Source organism: Dendrobates tinctorius, unplaced genomic scaffold (assembly GCF_039654945.1).
Source record: "Dendrobates tinctorius isolate UK_male_01 unplaced genomic scaffold, ASM3965494v1 ptg000086l, whole genome shotgun sequence".
In the NCBI taxonomy this organism is placed as follows: domain Eukaryota; kingdom Metazoa; phylum Chordata; class Amphibia; order Anura; family Dendrobatidae; genus Dendrobates; species Dendrobates tinctorius.
This window is the reverse complement of record NW_027361754.1, coordinates 35,236,974-35,256,943: the sequence shown is the minus strand read 5'-3', so window position 1 is coordinate 35,256,943 and position 19,970 is coordinate 35,236,974. Positions and strand designations below refer to the sequence as shown.

General features: G+C 43.1%; 1 protein-coding gene across 3 annotated transcripts in view; it reads right to left on the bottom strand.

The window, feature by feature from the left end:
- The window catches only part of DRD2 (dopamine receptor D2), a 443,649-nt gene that overhangs the window by 185,312 nt on the left and 238,367 nt on the right, over nt 1-19,970 (bottom strand). For 2 of the 3 annotated variants that reach the window (XM_073585298.1, XM_073585299.1), the window contains one exon: nt 18,279-18,619. The exons of the other annotated variant lie outside the window; for it this stretch is intronic. In XM_073585298.1, the coding sequence (XP_073441399.1) occupies nt 18,279-18,352 (74 nt within the window). In that variant the 5' untranslated portion in view covers nt 18,353-18,619. The remainder of the gene's footprint in view (nt 1-18,278; nt 18,620-19,970) is intronic. 3 annotated transcript variants of the gene reach the window in all.

Here is a 19,970-nt window from a genome sequence, read left to right as displayed (position 1 = left end):
TCCTCCTTTTACTCCTCCAGCTCTTTTGTAAATGTAGTTGCCCATTTCCATGTTATTTTTGGCTTCTGAGCATTTTGTCGGCTTTGGGACACCTTTTAAGGTGTTTTGTAATTGTTTTGTATGTGTTAGTATGTGTTTGTGTTTGCCTGCCATTGTTTTCAGTGTGGTTCGACGAAAATTTTACTAACTTGCCTCCTGTGCGACGAACCAAAACACTAGCGTGGTGGCTCAACACTACTCATGATATATAGACGTACATTGTTAATGTTTAAACTATGCTATATATACCTGCTATCTGATGATACTGTACACTTTGTATACTTTTTAAATTCTTGTCTAATCCATACTGAGAATGGGAGTGTCTCTGTGTGACTGATGGAATATATATGGAGATTGACAATTATCCTTTGACTGAATAGAGCTGTGCGCTTCTGATACAGTACCATATATGTCATGTTATTTTTTGTCTATTTTGTGCTAAATTTGGAAGTTTGGTGGAAGAGGCCGCGGACGTGGGCGTGGGGGGGGCCAGCTGGTGCTGATGGTGGTGGTGCATCTGCTGGTAGTAGCAAAAGCACAATAGCAGCTAAGGCAGGAGGTGTTGAGCCTGCGTCATGGTCTGTCTACGGAACGCCTAGAAGGCTACCTTTTCTGGGAGTAGGTTAACCGTTTTTAAAGCCGGAGCATGAGGAACTGGTTTGGGCTTACATTGCCGAAACAGACTCCAGCAAATATGCCCTCCTCTTCTGAAGTTTCAAAGAATGCAAGCACTGAGTCGTCAAGTGCTGACTCCTGGTCAGGAAGAACCCCTTTCCTTGTCTCCTGCACCCCCACCCAAAGTGAATGATGCAGCAGGCCACACTTCACATTAGTCCATGTAGCTCTTTCTATCATACCATGCATGGGTTATTAAGTCAAATCGTGAATTCCCCAGTCCAAAATGAATCTGACATGGAGTGTGGGTGGCCAGGCAGGGCAAGTGGGGTTAATCGGTACCGGAACGGTGTCTCCCTGGGATGTGTCACAGTGGTGGTGACCTGTTCCGTGGCCCTTAGTGTCCATGCAAAGGGGTGAATTACGTTTATAGGTGAATGATACGTGATGCCACCTGTGGTTTCTGAGTAGATTGACCAGCGCTGCAGTGGCACTTCTCTTGGAGAGAAGTTGTGGTGCAGCTAAGATGTAGAAGCCCTACACAGGTATGGCTATTGTCGCAGGGCACATGAAAGAGTTGGTAGATGGTGTGCAGTGCAGGATGTAGCAGAGCCATGCGCCAGGCGCAGGAGAAAGAGGACAGACACACCAGTACAGGTAAAGGAACTGCACGACTAAGTGCCGTCCAGGACCCAGAGTACAGATGAAGAAGGAGTTGGTCAGCCTGGAAGCCAATTTGGAATTCTCTCTCTGCAGATAGGTAGTGTGGCCTCCGTTCTAGCGCTTATCTGAGGTACTCGCAGTGCTGAGTTCAATGAAGTTCCCTGTTGACTCTCTCTTGGAACTTTCTCGTATGACAGGCAGCCGTAGCCTTTTCCTTCTGGCTCCCACACGTCGCTGCTGGGGCCTCCGAGCCTTAGTTGGGTACAGAGCATTTACAGCTGCTACTTCCTCCGGTTTCTGCTGCAGGATCATCAGTGTCCCTACATACTCGGAGACCAGAATCCGGACCATGCGCTCAAGCTAGGAGTGAGCCTTAACTCTGCTCATCCTCCAGCTCCCCTTCTCACGTCCACACACTTCCCCTTCCCTTCACAGACTGCCCTAACTTACCTCCTCTCAACCACAGAGAGCAGCTCCTCAGCAGTCAGGTTCAGAGGTCTCCCTGCTGTCCTGGAGTGGGAAATGTGTTGTGTGTTGGTTTAACTGCTAGAGAGATCCTTCGTTGCTCCCAAGCATGACATCACACTCCCTAGGAGGAAGGTAATGCCACTGTGGTGACCGTACTCCTGGGGGTGCTACAAGTGCACTGAGGCCCAGCCACTGCTAGATGATTCTGCTGGTACATTGACCCAGACCACTACATTCCCCTCGCACTCTACACAGCCTGAATGTGACCCAGATGAAACTCAGGTTAGTCTTCCCATATACTGTACCATCTTACATGGTGACAAAAAGGAAGGTGCTGCTGAAAGTACAGGTTCGGCCCACCCGCCGTCAGACACACCGCCGTACTATGAGGGGCCCTGTGCCAGTGCCGTCGCCAACGAGTGGGCCCCCCTGCTTGCTCTGGATCACAGTACTTGCAAAGTTGAAACACTTACCTCTCCCTGCTCCACCGCCATGATGTCTTTCGCATTTCCTGACAGTGATATTCTGATCAGAGAGCGCAATGACATCACGTCTGTACGCCCAGACTAGTACAGGGATTCCCTAGTGAGGAGACTTATTTGAGGAGACTTATTTAATTGTTTTCAATGTTGGGACAGCAATTTTTGGGGAGCACTATACTCTGGAGAATGATATATGGGGCCCACCATACACTGGAGCATTCCAAAGGTGGACATCAGACACTGGAGCAGCATTTACAGGGCCCATTATACACTAGAGCATTAGAAATGGGGCCCATTATATATAGAGCATTATTTTGGCCCATAAGACAGTGCAGCTTCATCCATGGGGACCAACATATACTGTAGCATTATGTGGAGCTCATCATATACTGTTTCAAACATTATATGGGACCAATGATTCTGTATGGTGAAATATATGGGCCTCATTACTCTGTATAGCGCACTATGCGGTGGCCATAATACTGTATGGAGTAAGATACTTTCCGTTTTTGGAGCTATTGGAGAATTTAAAATGAATATCAGTCATGAGATGTAAAAAGTGAAGTATTTTTCATTGTACTATACCGCTATTTCTCTGCCGTATTGGAGCATCATGAGTTGTGGTATGTGTTAAAGGGGCGCTCTTTGGCCCAGGGCACATGAAAACCTGGGGCCAGCCCTACCCCCCCACAAATCTAGTTAAATAACCCCCATTTTTCAGTGCGTAACTAGTATTATGAAGTAAATTAAGGTTGAAAAGCTTCAGTAATAAGATTTGATTTTTTTAGCATTCAAAAGGGCACTGTAGGTGTGTTTCCTGGCCTCCACTCCCTGCCGACTTTGCTTCCCCATTGACTTGCATTGGGTTTCGTGTTTCAGTCGGCCTTCGACTTTTCACAAAAATCGGCCGATTTCGTTCGACCCGACTTTTGCGAAAGTCGGGTTTCATGAAACCCGACTCGACCCAAAAAAAGGCAAAGTCACTCAACTCTAGTAGATATACATACATAAAGGGTTAATAGATATAGCGCTTCTCAATATTAATGAAAGTCCACTTAAATGACTAATTAAACTACTGTTTGTGACACAGTGTTAACTACAATGTCCAGGTTTGTAGGTCGCCTTGCTCGCCCCGGCCTTTTCAGCTTTGCCCTTAAATTTTCAATAGGATTGAGATCAGGGCTTTGTAATGGCCACTCCAAAACATTGACTTTGTTATCCTTAAGCCCTGTTGTTACCATTTTGGCAGTATGCTTCGGGTCATTGTCCGTTTGTAAGGCCCATTTCCGCCCAATTTTAACTTCCTGGCTGATATCTTGAGATGTTGCTTCAGTATTGCCACATATTTTCCTTTCTCATGATGCCACCTATTTTGTGAAGTGCACCAGTCACTCCAACAGCAAAACACCACAACATAATGCTGCCACCTCCATGTTTAACAGTTGGGATGGTGTTCTTAGGCTTCCAAATGTAACCATGGTCTTTATGCCAAAAAAGTTCAATTTTAGTTTTGTGTCTCAAAAAATGAAAATCTTTGTTGCTGTGTGCATTTGCAAACATTAATTTGGCTTTTTTATGTTTTTTTGGAGTAATAAGAGTCAATGATAAGCGGTCATAAAGGAGCGCTTAGGAAGCAACCCAGGGGCAGACAAGGATGTCAGGTCTCCACCGCAGCTCCAGCCGAAAACCTCCAATGGAGGATAGGAGCAATGAGAAAATGGAAAATGGTCTTAGGAGCACAGGAAAGAGACTCAGACAAGAGATGGGTTTAAACCACAACACGTTTCGACGGATGATCCGTCTTCCACCTGATGAAGACGGATCCTCCGTCGAAACGTGTTGTGGTTTAAACCCATCTCTTGTCTGAGTCTCTTTCGTGTGCTCCTAAGACAGTTTTCCATTTTCTCATCTTTTGGAGTAATGGCTTCTTCCTGGCAGAGTCGCCTTTCAGCCCATGCTCATACATTAATTTTTTCACTGTAGATAGAAAACAATCTTACCATCTTCCGCTATCATCTTCACAAGGTCTTTTACTTTTGTCCTTGGGTTGGTACGCACATGTTGGACCAAAGAACATTCATCACTGAGTCACAGAACCTGTCTCGTTCCTGAGCGGTATGATGGCTGGACATTCCCATTTTGTTTGTACTTGGCTACAATTTCAAGATACCTGAAGGTGCCTTGTTCATTTGTACAAACAAATTATACCCACGGATGAGCCAGACTTGTGAAAGTCCACAATTCTCTTCCTGATATCTTGGCTGATTTGTTTAGACTTTCCCATGATGCCACACAAAGAAGCAGTGTGTTTCAGGTGTGCATTAGAATACATCCACAGACGTGTCTCTAACTCAGATGTTGCCAAAAAATGAATCAGAAGCTTCCAAACACATGACGTCATCATACGGGCCGTCCAGAATTGTTTAAAGGCATAGTAATCTTAGTGTAAACTTTTGACTTTGCAGTAAATAATAAAAATACCTTAGAACATTCTCTCTCTCTCTCATTATTCTACATTTGGCAAATATTAATAATTATGGTAATCCTAATTGACCTAAAACAATCAGATTCCATTTTTCATTCTTCACAGACTCTTTGGAAAATGAAAGGTGGAATCTGATTGGTTGCTAAGGGCAACTGAGTCAGTTTCACAGATCCAGTTTTCACAGATAAATCTCCCCCAAATTAGTTTTTTATTCAGATAATTCAGATAACCATTAATGGCAAATAATTTAAATACAGATCAAAGAAAATAGATTTTAAAAGAGTACTGGAAATCTCAAAATGCTGAAACAGTTAGCACAAATTGGGTTGAAACATTTGGTACTCAAGCCCCAAAGAGACAAACCATTTACCGCATTTGTGACAAATTCGATGCCACTGGCTCAATCCTTAATGCTCCAAAAACTGGTCGACCCAAAACAGCCTGTACAGAAAATAATAAACAACTTGTTGCTGAAACATTTGTTCAGAGTCCAAAAAAGTCCACCAGAAGAGTCTCTTTAGAATTGGGAATTTCACCAGCTTCCATCATGCGAATCCTGAAATCTATTGGGTGGAAAGCTTATCGTCCACATCTAATTCATGGTTTATTGGAGGATGATCCAGACAGGCAGCTGCAATTTTGTGAGATTATGTTTAGCGAAATTGAAGAAAATCCAGTAATTTTAGATAACATTATGTGGAGAGATGAAGCTTCTTTCAAATTATCTGGCCATATTAACAGACATAATTGTAGTTACTGATATATTGAGAACATGCATTTAACATTAGAGCAACAACTAAATGAGCCTGGTGTCAATGTTTGGGGTGGTATTTCAAGTTTTGGTGTTTTTGGACCATTTTTTTTGATGAAACAGTCACAGGAGATAAGTACGGTATTTTGAAATTCTAATGAATCAAGTAGTTCCCCAGTTACAGCAACAGTCAAAAGACCTTTATTTCCAACAAGATGGGGCCCCTCCACATTATTCAAGAGTAGTCCGCAAGTATCTTGATGAAACATTTCATATTAAATGGATTGGCCGAAGAGACCCACTTGATTGGCTGGCACATTCGCCAGACTTGACACCAATGGATTTTTTCTTTTGGGAAGTACTCAAGGACAAAGATTATAGTCGAAAATAAAAAGTGTCAGTGATTTGAAAAATTACAAAAGAGATGCATGTCAAGAAATTAATACCCAAAGAGACTTGTGCAAAAATGTTTGTCAAAGCGAAAGAGGCAGACTTCAAAGCTCTGCAAATTATGATGGAAAACAGTTTGATCACCTGCGTTGATAAAATTTAAGGGCTTTTTTATTATTGTTCAGAATAAAATTTAATTGTCAATGTTATGCTTGTGTTAGTAAATATAATTTTCTATATACTGTAAATCAAAATAAATATTATTTTCTGTCCACCTACTTTTTGACCACCCTGTATATACATAAAACTAACATGAGAATTGTGAATTGATTCCATAGGACCCACATTTTTCTTATTGCTTTTCAATTTTATTTTTTTTTTATATAATATGTTGTATAAGAGTACAGGTGTATTGAAACTGTAAATATATGTATTATGTAAAGGTGTAATTTTGTACACAACAAAGTCACAAAGTTGTATGAAAAAATTTGAAAAGGAATTAGTATGTCAAGTCTGAAAAATATGAACAACATTATGGAAAAGGGGTATATGAAATGCAACAATGGTACATCACCTAAAGAGAAAACAGTCAATATCAATTTTATACTTTTTTTGGAATATAGGAACTGGAATAACCCATTCAGCTTAAAAACATATATAGATACCCCACCCTGGGATCAGTGAGTCTCAAACGCTCTCACTCCCAAGCTGTACTCAAAAAGCGTATAATTCAATATCATAAAAATGGCCTTTTGGAGTCAAGGTGTTCAGTAAAAAAATACATCTTGAATCTTTTGAAATATAGCCTATATAGTCCCCATTGTCTCAGGATAACCTGAATCCCATGAAATTTGAGACCAACCCCCTGCTCAATGATCTACTAAACCATCTTAGACAGACATCTGTCCAACCTCTGTTTGAAGACGAGCGCACCAAAATGCAACATGCTGCGTTCGGCACACACCGGCGCACCTTCAAAAGTGCGTAGCGCATGCAAAAATCCTACTAGCGCACGGCCAGCGCACGGTCAGTGCACCCTATGCTAAAGATAGGGTGCGCAGATTGCATGCAGCCGTGTGCGATAGTAGGAGGAGATGACCGGACAGGGCAGGCAGGGGGCGGGGCTTAGCGGCACCGTGCACTGTATGTGAAATACGCTAGTGTGAAACCAGCCTAATCTGTATCTTCTCACTTTCAGTTTCATTCCATTGCTTCTCATGTTTCCATGTGCAAATGAGAATAAGAATGATCCCTCTACACTGTGACACTCCTTCATATATTTGTAGATAGCTATTAAGTCTCTTCTTAGCCTTCTTTTTTGCAAGCTAAATATTCTCAGATCCTTTAACTGTTCCTCGTAGGACATACTTTGCAGTCCGCTCACCATTCTGGTAGCGCTTCTCGGAACTTGCTCCAGTTTTTCAATGTCTTTTTTAAAATGTGGTGCCCAGAACTGAACACAGTATTCCAGATGAGGCCTGACCAAGGAGGAGTTGAAGGGGATAATTACTCCACATGATATAGATTCTATTCTTCTTTTAATACATGCTAGAACTGTGTTTGTCTTTTTTGCTGCTGCATTATAATGTTGACTCATGTGCAGTCTGTGATCTATTAGTATACTCAAGTCTTTCACAAGTGCTGTTGCTTAGTTCTTTTCCTCCCATTCTGTAGATGTAATTTTAATTTTTCTTGCCCAGTTGTAGAATCTTGTGTTTCTCCCTGTTAAACATCATTCTATTAGTTGCTGCCTATTGTTCAAGCTTATCCAGATCCTTCTGAATCTTTTCTGTTTTCTGTAGTGCTAGCTATTCCTCCAAGCTTTGCATCACCTGCCATTTTGATTAGTTTACCTTCAGTTGCCTTATCTAGATTATTTATAAAAATTTTGAACACAACTTGGACCAAGACCCAGCCTTGTGCTTCGACCACTGCACACCTGACAACTCCATGTCTGCCCTCAAACTGCCTGCCCGTGTATCCTCCCACAAATGCATTACAGTCTGCCTCTGTTCGCACAGCCTCTCAACCATGTGCAGGGTGGAGTTCCACCTTTTTGCAACGTCGATAATTAGGCGGTGCTTGGGAAGGTGGAGCAATCGCTGCAGCTTCTGCATACGACTGGAGTGTACGGGCGATCAGCGGATGTGCGAGCACAGTCTTCTCACCTTATGGAGCAGGGCTGTTAACTCTGGATAATTATTGAGGAAGCAATGCACCACCAGGTTCAAGGTGTGAGCCAGGCAAGGTATGTGTCTGAGTTTTGAAAGGGCTATGGCTGCCACAAAATTCTGGCCGTTATCACTACCTTGCCTGCCTCAAGATGTAGACTGCCCAGCCATGACTCAGATTGTCGCTGCAATTAGTTGGCCAGTACCTCCGTGGTGCGTCTGTTGTTGCCCAAACACATCATCTTCAACACAGCCTGCTGACGCTTTCACTAGCTGTTCGATTGTGGGACACCTCATGTGCAACACTGGCAGCTGCGTATGGAGTGCTCGTGCGACTGTGCTCTGTGGATGAGCTTTCGCTTCTGGAAGAGGAAGAGGAGGAGGGTCGAACGCCTACAGCCAACTGTTTCCTATACCGTGGGCTAGGCAGCATTGTCCCACCGCCTCTGTCCCCTGGGGACCCTGCATCCACCACATTAACCCAGTGTGCAGTGATGGACACGTAATGGCCCTGGCCATGCCTACTGGACCATGCATCTGTTGTGAGGTGCATCTTTCCACTCACTGATTGCTTGAGTGCATAGACAATGCGGTCTTTCACATGCAGGTGGAGTGCTGGGATGGATTTTCGAGAAAAGAAGTGCCAACTGGGAAGGTCATAGCGTGGTACTGCGTAGGCCATGAGCTCACGGAAAGCTTCGCTTTCAACCAACCGGTAGGGCATAATCTCTAACGAGATTAGTTTGACAATGTGGGCGTTCAAACACAGTGTACGCAGATGAGAGGATGAGTACTTTTTTGTCCTATTCAGAGTCTCTTGCAAGTGTATGGTGGTTAAATGTCTAAGCATGCAACTGGTATTCAAATTTCTCAGATTTTTCCCTCGGCTATAGGTCTTTGCGCACTTCTTACAGATAACCTTTGCCTGATCATTAGGATTTTGTTCAAAAAGTGCCACACTGCACTTTTCCTACTATGGAAGACATTTTGAGGCCTTGCACGCTGTGCTTATTTCACCATCTAGCCAAGCTGTCCTGCAACTCCTTTGGTTTTTGTAACCCGTTTTTGGACTGCTACGGGCCTGCCAGATAACAGCTGTTGCGATGTCAATGCCTGCTGCGGATCCTCCTCCTCCTCTTCTGAGTTATTGGCTGCGTCACCCTCTTCCCCCAATGGATGCCAATCTGGGTCAACAACTGGGTCATCCATCACCTCCTCTTCAATTTCATGTGCACCTTCCTCTGTGTCACTGTGTAAGGTGGTATAGTATGCGGGAAGGGGCACCTCAGTTTCATCAGGGTCAGATTCTGGCTCAGTATACTGCAAGAACAATGTAGTGCTCTGAGTGAATGTACCAGCAGAAAAATCTAGCAGTGGCTGTGCATCAGTGCCCTCCATGTCAGATTCATCTTGGAATGGGGATATCACGATTTGACTTGATAACCCAGGCATGGTATGTGAAAAGAGCTCCATGGAGTAATCTGTCTGCAAATATCTAAAGGGCTGTCACATTGTAGAAGGATCAACTTTATTCTCATTTGCACAAGGAAAGACTAGAAGCAATGGGATGAAATTGAATGGGAGGAGACACAGATTAGATATTAGAAAAAACTTTTTGACAGTTAGAGTGATCAATGAGTGGAACAGGCTGCCACGAGAAGTGGTGAGTTCTCCTTCAATGGAAGTCTTCAAACAGTGGCTGGACAGACATTTGACTGGGAAGATTTAGCGAATCCTGCTTTGAGCAGGGGGTTGGACCAGATGGCCCAGGAGGTCCTTTCCAACTCTACGATTCTATGATTCTATGATTCTGTAATGTGTGTTGTGAGTTCATTCTATGGTTCACCAGTTGTGAGTTCTCCTTCTGGACTCCCTCTGGTGGTGATGGGAGGAGGTGCAGCAGGTTTGATTGGTGGAGATCTGCCACCTGAGAATGAGGATGACGATTGGATCTCAGGATTCTCAGATTGGACAGCCGATGCCCTATTCAGTTGCTAGTGATTCCTTCTGGCTTGTCAGCTCTTGGTTTTCAGCTCTGCTCCAGTCATCTAAAGCTAAGTTTTTCTGCTATTGTTCACACTTGATTTTGTTGGTCTATTCAGTTTTTTGTGTGGTCTCCCAGCCCCGTCTGGGGGCTGAGCTGAATTTCCACTCTTATTTATCAGTATTTTGCCAATTGGCTTTTTGTCCCTTACTAGTTTGGTCTCTTTTTGCTCTGTCTCAGAATCTTTTAGAGTGCTGATAAAGTGGGAGAAGTCTAGTGACTTCAGGGTTAATTTTGCTATCAGAAGTGTTGGACATTATTTTTGTAGTGTTTTTTGCAGGTTGCAGACAGTGTCTTCCCTTTCCTTTCCTGTCTAGTTAGTTTGGGCCCCATCATTTGCTCAGCCTATTTTCCTGTCTGTGTTTGTGCATTCATCTTGTTTCACCGTCAATACATGTGTGGGGGCTATCTATTCCTTTGTGGTCTGCTCTGGGGCAGTTAGTTTTCCCTTTTCTTGCTTTAGGCTTATGTAGTCCTCTGGCCGTAACTAGGCGTCTAGGTTCATCGTAGGCACGCTCCATGGCTACTACTAGTTGTGTGGTAAGATCAGGGATCTGCAATCTGCATAGTTACCAACCACTCTGGTTTTCTGTGGCTTAGCTTGTTTTGCTTTTTCTCCTCGGTGACCCATTCATAACAAATGTGGCCTGCCACATCCTTCACTTTTGGTAGGTGAGAAGGACACAAGGAAAGGTGTTGTTCCTGACCAGGACCCTCCACTGACTACTCAGTGCTTTTATTTTTTGAAACTTCAGAAGAGGAGGCAATAGAGCTGGAGGCTGTGTCAGCAATGTAAGCCAAAACTTGCTCCTGAAGCTCCGGCTTTAAAAGCGGTTTACCTACTCCCAGAAAAGGGAGCCTTCAAGGCCTTGTGGAGCCAGACGATGATGCAGGCTCAACACCTCCTGCCTTAGGTGCTATTGTGCTTTTGCCACTACCAGCAGATGCACCACCACCATCAGTACCAGCTGGCAACCCCCGCCCACTTCTATGGCCTCTTCCACCATACTTCCTCATTTTTGGGAAAATGTACCCAAAATACCACCAGCTATATGGTACTGTAAAACAAGGTGCAAGGTCTATATAGTATTGGGGAGAATTTGAATCTCCCTAGAGATTTTAGGAGGCTGAACACGTATCTCAGGCCCACTATATATTACACCTCAATTTAACAGGCTGAAATAGGCTGGTGTATGACAAGGTAGAAGGTGTATATAGTATTGGGGAGAATTTGAATCTCCCTAGAGATTTTAGGAGGCTTAACTATTATCTCAGGCTCACTATAGATTACACCTCAATTTAACAGGCTGAAATTGGCTGGTGTATGATAAGGTACAAGGTGTATATAGTATTGGGGAGAATTTGAATCTCCCTAGAGATTTTAGGAGGCTGAACTATTATCTCAGGCCCACTATAGATTACATTTCAATTGAACAGGCTGAAATTGGCTGGTGTATGATAAGGTACAAGGTGTATATAGTGTTGGGGAGAATTTGAATCTCCCTAGAGATTTTAGGAGGACGAACAATTATCTCAGGCCCTCTATAGATTACACCTCAATTTAACAGGCTGAAATAGGCTGGTGTATGACAAGGTACAAGGTGTATATAGTATTGGTGAGAATTTGGATCTCACTAGAGATTTTAGGAGGCAGACAATGATGCTCTCAGTCCAAGTATGGCAGTAGGCAGCCTAATAAGCAGGACTGCTGCACACAAAAGTGTGGAAAAATGAATGCTTGGTAACTGTGCAGAAAAGGGAGCCTTATAAGGCAGCCTAATAACCAACAGAGCTGATGCACAAAAATATATCCTCCCCTGTCACTGCGCACAAACTGTTGTGTTGTACAGTGGAAATCGCTACCAGCAGAAGCAGTTTTTTTTTCTTCTTCCCTGCCTAACGCTCTCCCTTATTCAGAATCAGCAGCTGCAACCTCTCCCTAATGCTAATATCGGCAGAAGTAAGATGGCGGTCGGCGTGCACGCCCTTTTATATCCCCTGTGACGCCACACAAAGCAAGTCAAACACTTGCATGCCCTTCTCAAAGATGGTGGTGACCGCTGCCCATGTCATCGCGTTGCCCACAGTGTGCGTCTTCCATCATTGGCTGAAAAAGGGCGCTGAAAGCATCTTTTGAAACGCGACTTTGGCGCTCTGGTCGTCGACCTCATGGCCGACCTCACGCTATGGTCGGGTTTCGTTTCATGAAACCCAACTTTAGTGAAAGTCGGCGACATGAATTTGACCGACCCATTTCGCTCAACTCTACTCCTTACTTCTGTTTCGCCTCCTGCGCAGGCATACTTACTCTGCCCTGTTGACGGCAGAGTAAAGTACTGCAGTTTGCAAGCGCCGAACCTCTCAAAATGACCCCAGTTGTGGAGCATGTAATATTATTTTTAATTGCATTAACATTTCTAGAAAAGGACATCATAGTCTGAAAAATAGAAGGAATAAGGCAAAGAAGAAGACCAGCAACCCGATGGTTTGATACCATCAAGGAAATGGTGGAAAAAACCTTGGTGGACCAATGTAGGCTTCCACAAGATCGATCCTCCTACAGATTGTTCATCCATCAAGTCGCCATGGCTCAAGATTGAGATGAAGGCCATTATAATTAATAATAATAATAATAATAACAATAATATGTGCATATCTACTAGCTGTCTCTACAAGCAGCATTGTCTCATTGTCCAAATTTATCTTATTGAGTTATTGTCTTTTTACAGATAGCCAATCCTATTGTGTGTGGCTCCTTTTTTAATATATTTGAATATATATTTTTTCCGCCATCTTCAATCTATTAGCGCGACAGTACCATTTAGTTATCGACGGTAATTAATTCATTTTTCACTATCTGTAAATATTTTTGTTACAGCATAAAATTGTTTTTAACTAATGTGGTTTTTCTCTTGACTTTTCGCTGCAGCATTTTACATTATAAGACTTAAAAAAAACCTACAGGGCAGTTTGGGCCCCGAGGAAATATTTTACTCTTCCATATGACAGCTTCAGTGTTGAAACCTGTCATTTCCCAGGGAATAATATCTACGTGATGTGGCATCTAATAGATCCCACCACAAAACAGTGCATCACTCCATGAAATTCGAGCCCGTGAGTTACATTAAGGTTGGCGCTATAATATATTTTAACTCACATGAGGGTATTGTAGAGTTATAAGTCTATTTATTTTCCATTCTGCGTTATTTTCAACAACTAATTTGCTTTTATTGCTGATTCCTTCCCCCCAAATAGAATGTGTCTGTTTTAAATGGTCGATATATAGATATATATATATATATATATATTGTTTATTGAAAATGGTTATATTATTTCAAATATTTCAAGTTCTAGAACTACTTCTAGTTCATTGGATGCTAAAATTCAAACGGATCCGTTAAAAAACGGATGCAACGGATGACCATCAGTCAAAATCCGCCGCTAATGCAAGTCTATGGCGGATCCGTTTTTTTATAAAAACGGTGGATTTTGACTGAACTGAAGTGTGAAACAGGCCTTAAGAGTAGACATGAACTGTTGAAAGTATTCTTAAGTTGAGTTGTGCCAATCTTTTGAAATTAGGATTTGCCAGCCTTGCAGACTTTGCAAAATTTGATTTGTGCAAAATTCACGGAGATCGTACTGGAAAGGAGAGAAATTTTCATATGATTATTATGGTGACCAGAAAAATGCCCACAGGAAAATTGCCTACAGGAAAATTGCCCACAGGAAAAATGTCAGGAAATAGAAAGGAAGATTAGCTCCAGCTGCATAAAACTCTCCATGTAACTGCACCAGAGCAAGATGATACAGAGGCTACGCGTTTCGAACTACATGGTCTTTATCAAAGTCATGGCTTTGATAAAGACCATGTAGGTCGAAACGCGTAGCCTCTGTATCATCTTGCTCTGGTGCGGTCACATGGAGAGTCCTATTACATGTCATTTTAATGATTTATAATAAAGAAGAATTTTTATGCAGCTGGAGATAATCTTCCTCTCTATTTCCTGACGTTCGTCTGCACGGAGCTCCGTGAATCTGCAAGAGTTTACTGGTGAGCTGGCTTTTTCTCTTTTTTCTTCATAGGAAAAATGCCCACAAGAAAATTGCCCACATGGAAAATTGCCCACATGGAAAATTGCCCACATGGAAAATTGCCCACACAGAAAATTGCCCACACTAAAAATTGCCCACACAGAAAATTGCCAATTGCATCATCACAAAGTTTCAGATCTATGATACTTGAGGTGCAAGGTGAGGATGTTCACATGATATGTGAAAAATGCCCACAGAAAATTGCCCACAGACATGAATACCCACAGGAAAATAGTAGCGAGTTATAAGTGAGATGCTCTGCAAGACAGAGAGTAGCATAGATCTATAGGTTAAATGCTCTGCAGGACAGAGGGATAGTATGCAAGTATAATTGAGATGCTCTGCAGGGCAGAAGAATAATCTAGAATTATAGGTGAGATGCTCTGCAGGACAGAGAATAGTATAGAATTATAGGTTAAATGCTCTGCACGATGGGGGATAGTATACAGGTATAGGTGAGATGCTCTGCAGGGCAGTAAAATAATATATAATTATAGGTGAGATGCTCTGCAGGACAGAGAATAGTATAGAATTATAGGTTAAATGCTCTGCAGGACAGGGGGATAGTATACAGGTATAGGTGAGATGCTCTGCAGGACAGAGAATAGTATAGAATTATAGGTGAGATGCTCTGCAGGACAGGGGGATAGTATACAGGTATAGGTCAGATGCTCTGCAGGACAGAGAATAGTATAGAATTATAGGTTAAATGCTCTGCAGGACAGGGGGATAGTATACAGGTATAGGTGAAATGTTCTGCAGGGCAGGAGAATAGTATAGAATTCTAGGTGAGATGCTCTGCAGCATAGAATCACATTTGCTTCTGCTTTTTGAGGGCAGGAGTCATGATAATGTTCTGTTGGTTCTTGAATTACGTTGTCATCTTTTGTTTTGAGAATTGAATGGCACTGTGAAGTGCGATGCAGTCGGTATTTCCAAGTCACTACTGCGTTGATAGTATGAAATGCAAGATATTCAAACCCCAAGTACATCATAACTTTGTTGTTCCTCTGGCTAGAATACTTTAGATGAACTCAAAATACACTTTTATCGAAAAGAAATTAAAAAATACGGGGATAGAGCTATTAAAGTACATGCTTTAACTAACCAAAGCACAATTGGCTGGCACAGCAGGAAAGCCAATGTTCACTGGAGTTGTACCAAAAGGAATGACAGGATTGACAATTTGAAACAATGGGGGTGGGGAAGCGCTGGAAGGAACATGTGAAATAATGTCAACAAGGAAAGCCCAGTGACTTCCATGGGCTCCACTGAAATACAATACAGCACAACACAGGCAGCAAAGAAAATGCAGAATGGATTTCACCACAGGTCTCTGGTCCCAGCTTACTTCTCCGGGTTCTACAGGTTGGGTTCACTCATACTTAGTCCCAGAGTACAGATTCTGTTCTTACGAGTTGTCATTCCACTGTGCTAAAAATTATTCCACTCTCAGTATGGGGTGTATGGGCCTAGAGACCCTTAATCAAATCCATTCTGCATTTTCTTTCATCCTATGCCTGCCTACACCTGCATTATATGTGGTTGTGATGGTGGGATAGGCTATGTGGATATCATTTTGTATATATCTCTATTTCACTTATTTTCATAGTGTTTTTCTTGTACGTCTATAGCCTGACTGTAGCTGTCTCTTGATGACCCCCTGTAGCTCTTTAATCCCCAAGGCTCCTTTGTTCTCCTCTGGGAGGCCAGGAAACTGTCCCAACCTGTTTGACTACCCCTGGACACAAGGAAGGGGGTGGGGAGAACAGGAGCTGGTCAAGTCAGTTCCTGTGTGGAGTGGATCGTGTAAAGACTGCACTTCAGAGAGAAGGACCCATTTTATCCTCTGGTGCTAGAGTTTTGGAATCTCGTCTCCCTGGACATTTTATCCTGTTGCTGGACTACATTCTTGTTCTGGACTCAGTGTTGTGGATTGTTTATGGACCTTATAATTTTGCCTGTAATAAAGGTCTTGGGATTGTTCACCCTTCCCTCTCTCTGTTTATTGTGTGGTATCGGAGAAGGACCCCGTGACAGTGTATGATACATAACTACGTAGGATCTGTTCATTCTTTCTCTTGGTAGTCATAAGTGGACAGGGAAGGAAGTGCAGGTGCCAGATTCACTGCCACTGAAATCAATAGGAGAGCAGCGCTGCTCTGGCACTTCCGGCTCCTGTGTTGGTCAGTGACATCACTATGGAGGCACATTGGTCAGTGGGTGCTCTTGTCTGCTGACCTGGCTGTCTTTCGAGAGCCCACAAAAACCAGGGCTCATCCCACTGAACGACTGCACTCGATCCCCACGGGTAGAACACCACTCAGACAACACAGGGTGAGGGGAACACACATTGGTAAGACTACTGGTTCACTAACAGAAAAAAACACTGAGGTGCAATGACTGTCGCCGCAGCGATGAAGGCCACGAGCAGGCATGGGGGTACAGATGCCTGCTTCTGCTGGATCTCCGTCCTCACTGAAGACGCAGATCCAGATGACGTGCATGGTGTTGCAGAGACCCGTCGGGTCCCTGCACTGCGATACATGCTGCACTGCGACACATGCAGTGGCTGTGAGCTGACGTTTGAGGTACAGCCACAGGGAGCGGCGCATGTCAATGGTGCACACTCGGATGTCAGCTGACGGGCTGTGCAGTGGATACAAAAAACACGTGGGAGCAGAGGAAAGGTGAGTAGAATGTTTTTGTTTTAAACTATGTATTAGGGGCAGAACGGGGGGACAAATACACTAGGATTGGGACCATTTAAACCAGGATATGGACATATATACCAGGAAGTGGGCATATATACCAGGATGGAGACCATTTGGACCATACATACCAGGATGGGGACCATATATACCAGCATTGGGACATATACGGTATACCAGGATGCAGACATATTCACCAGGCTGATGGGCATATATACCAGGATGGGGGACATTTCACTACATAATGAAAGGGGCAATCCATAAGTCTTTATAGAATTTAGAACACTACAGGGGCCCATACATCTGACCAATGTGTGTGGGGGTGCAGGTCCAAATTTGGCACTGGGGCCCATCGGACTCCAGTTACACCACTGCAAAACCATACATTCTCAGCAAGTACACAAGGTGGTACAAGTGGCAGAATTTCACATTTCTGCTGTGCCTTCTGGGCTTCCAGGAACAACTATCTCTGCCAGCAGCACGCTGCTTTTGGTGGGCTCCCACTGAGGTGATAATGCATAAGATGTGACCTGCAGTCCCATGTAACTCCACAGATAATACAGTGATACCTTTGTGAGTACTAATAGCAGTAATAGCTCCTCTGGATCACATTGCTGCTGGTTCTGCATGTGCTGCTGTTTTGGACTGGTGGGAGGAGTAAGGCAGAATCAGTGAGAGAAGAGAGCAGACTATATTTATCCCTGATAATGATAGACTGCTACAAACACAGATCTTCATTTTTGCAGTTTTGCACTCGACCAACTATAAATCACAAGTTAATCACATATCATGTGAACATTCTCACCTTGCACCTCAAAAATCCTAGATCTTAAACTTTGTGATGCTGCAACTGGCAATTTTCTTTGTGGGCAATTTTCCATGTGGGCAATTTTCCATGTGGGCAATTTTCCGTGTGGGCAATTTTCCTGTAGGCAGTTTTCAGGGAACCGATTTGTATATTCCACTTACACACTGGAATCTAGAGATGAATATCAAAGTTTTGTGGAAAACTTCCTTCCCTATACACAACTGAGCTCCACTGGGAACCACTGATCTCTGATGTCCTTGGTACTAACCACCATTGTACAAAGTATGGCACAGCTGTAGGACATTATGGAGAAGCCAGCGCTGCCAGACAAAACTAGATTAGTCCACTCTCTGATACTTCAAATGTGTTGGAAGAAATAATGCCAGACAAGGCTTGTTTTTTTTTTGCTTCAAATTTACGTGGAACCAACAATTTCTGGAAATTCAACTCAATCTTTATCCTCTGACAATCAATTCACTTGTTTCTACTGTTTAATATATGAGAACGATATCACCATACAGAAAGTATAAAAAAAAATACACACTTCAGTGCTTACATATTCCACCACCCCTGCAGCTCACTGTCTGATCCGCAGTGCTTCTTCTCTACCTCTTGTGCTGTCATGTGCATCCTCTTAGGCCATTTCACTCCATGCTGTGGGTTCCATGCCTAACCAGGCTACTAGGAGTGCAGTCACAGTGCAAGTCATGACGTTGTGGCATGTGTTGTTGAAGATCTAGTCAGTTATTTAAGCCAAGACATGAAGTTAAGTGGACATAGAGGATGTGTGCAATGGGGAAAAAAAGTGGCATGGAGATCCAGACGGAAGACAGCAGGGACGCTGAGGTAGCTGAGCAGTGATGTATACATTTTTCACTTTTCTTTGCATGCTGGGATCTGTAGAGAAATCAGAGCATAATAGAGAACATTCAATTTGCAAAAACTAATTATGTTGTAAATTAAATTTTGCTCTAAATTCCACATTTGCCGTAGTTGAATCTTTGCAGATGCAATCATCTCTATTAGGAACTGCTTAGCTATTGTCATGGTTTCATCATTGTGGCTGTGACTGATAGCTCAGCCTCCCTATGGGTTCTGGAGTGTGCTGAACTGTCAGTATTGTGAGTGACAGTCCAGTCATCCAATGAGATGCTGGGGCGCACTGGGTTATCAGCTCTTTGATTGACATCCCTGTTGCTCAATCTGGTCTAGTCTGTGGGTGTTCACCCAGGTGCCTCCCATCCTTAGTGATTTGCTGGCTATTTAGGTGGCTCTCTGTGAGCAGCCCAGTTTCATCTGTAGCTTAGCTTTGTTTCATGTGTGTACTTAAAATTGTGTTTGTTTCTCTGATCTTGTTGCCGGACCTGGGCTTTGTTGTGACTATTTGTGTGGATTATCCCTTCTGCTCTTGATGCATTATGACTTTAGGTACTTGGCCTCTGACTATCCCTTTGTCTTACTCTCTTTTCTTGATGTAGCCTTCAGGCATTTGACCCCGGACTGTTACCTGACCATACCTTTGGCTTGCCGCTCTGTTCTATTTGCCTGCCTGGTATATGGAGTGGAACAAATTGATAGTCAGGAGGTCTGAGGTTGGACATCACCTCAGACCTCCTGACTATCAATTTGTTTCACTCCATTTTCTTGACATACCCTTCTGGAATTTGACCCTGGATTGTTACCTGACCATGCCTTTGTCTTGCCCCTCTGTACTACGGGAGTGCCTGGTATCTGACCTCCTGATTACTGTCTCATGGCTTATCTGTGAGTAGTGACTCAGCATCACAGCTATTTTTAAAAATGAAAAATATAGAAACTATCTTGAATTAGGAGACATAACTTTTCCCTCTGGCTCTGATACTTGGAGAACTAGTATGCATTGTTTGTTACTGCATTTTCAATTCATAGTTTGAATGGTGCTGATTTTTTTTCGGATAAGCCACTTTATATTTCAGAATTCTTCCATTTTTCAAAATCAGAACATTATGAATTTTTCCTTCAAAAAAGTGCCCATGGCTTTTAACATGTCACAATTTCGTAATGATTTCTTGCAAAACACATATAGAAAGTCTGCAAACAGATCATGCACAACCACGATGCTTTCAGAGCACAATAACTTCTGCTTTTACTCCCACACAATAAGAACAAAGGAGTCCAATCACTTGTCATAATGGGACTATATTGAGAACACAGTAGCAGGATACAATAAGTGATGAATACAAAGCCATCCACAACCTGTCTCCTCCAT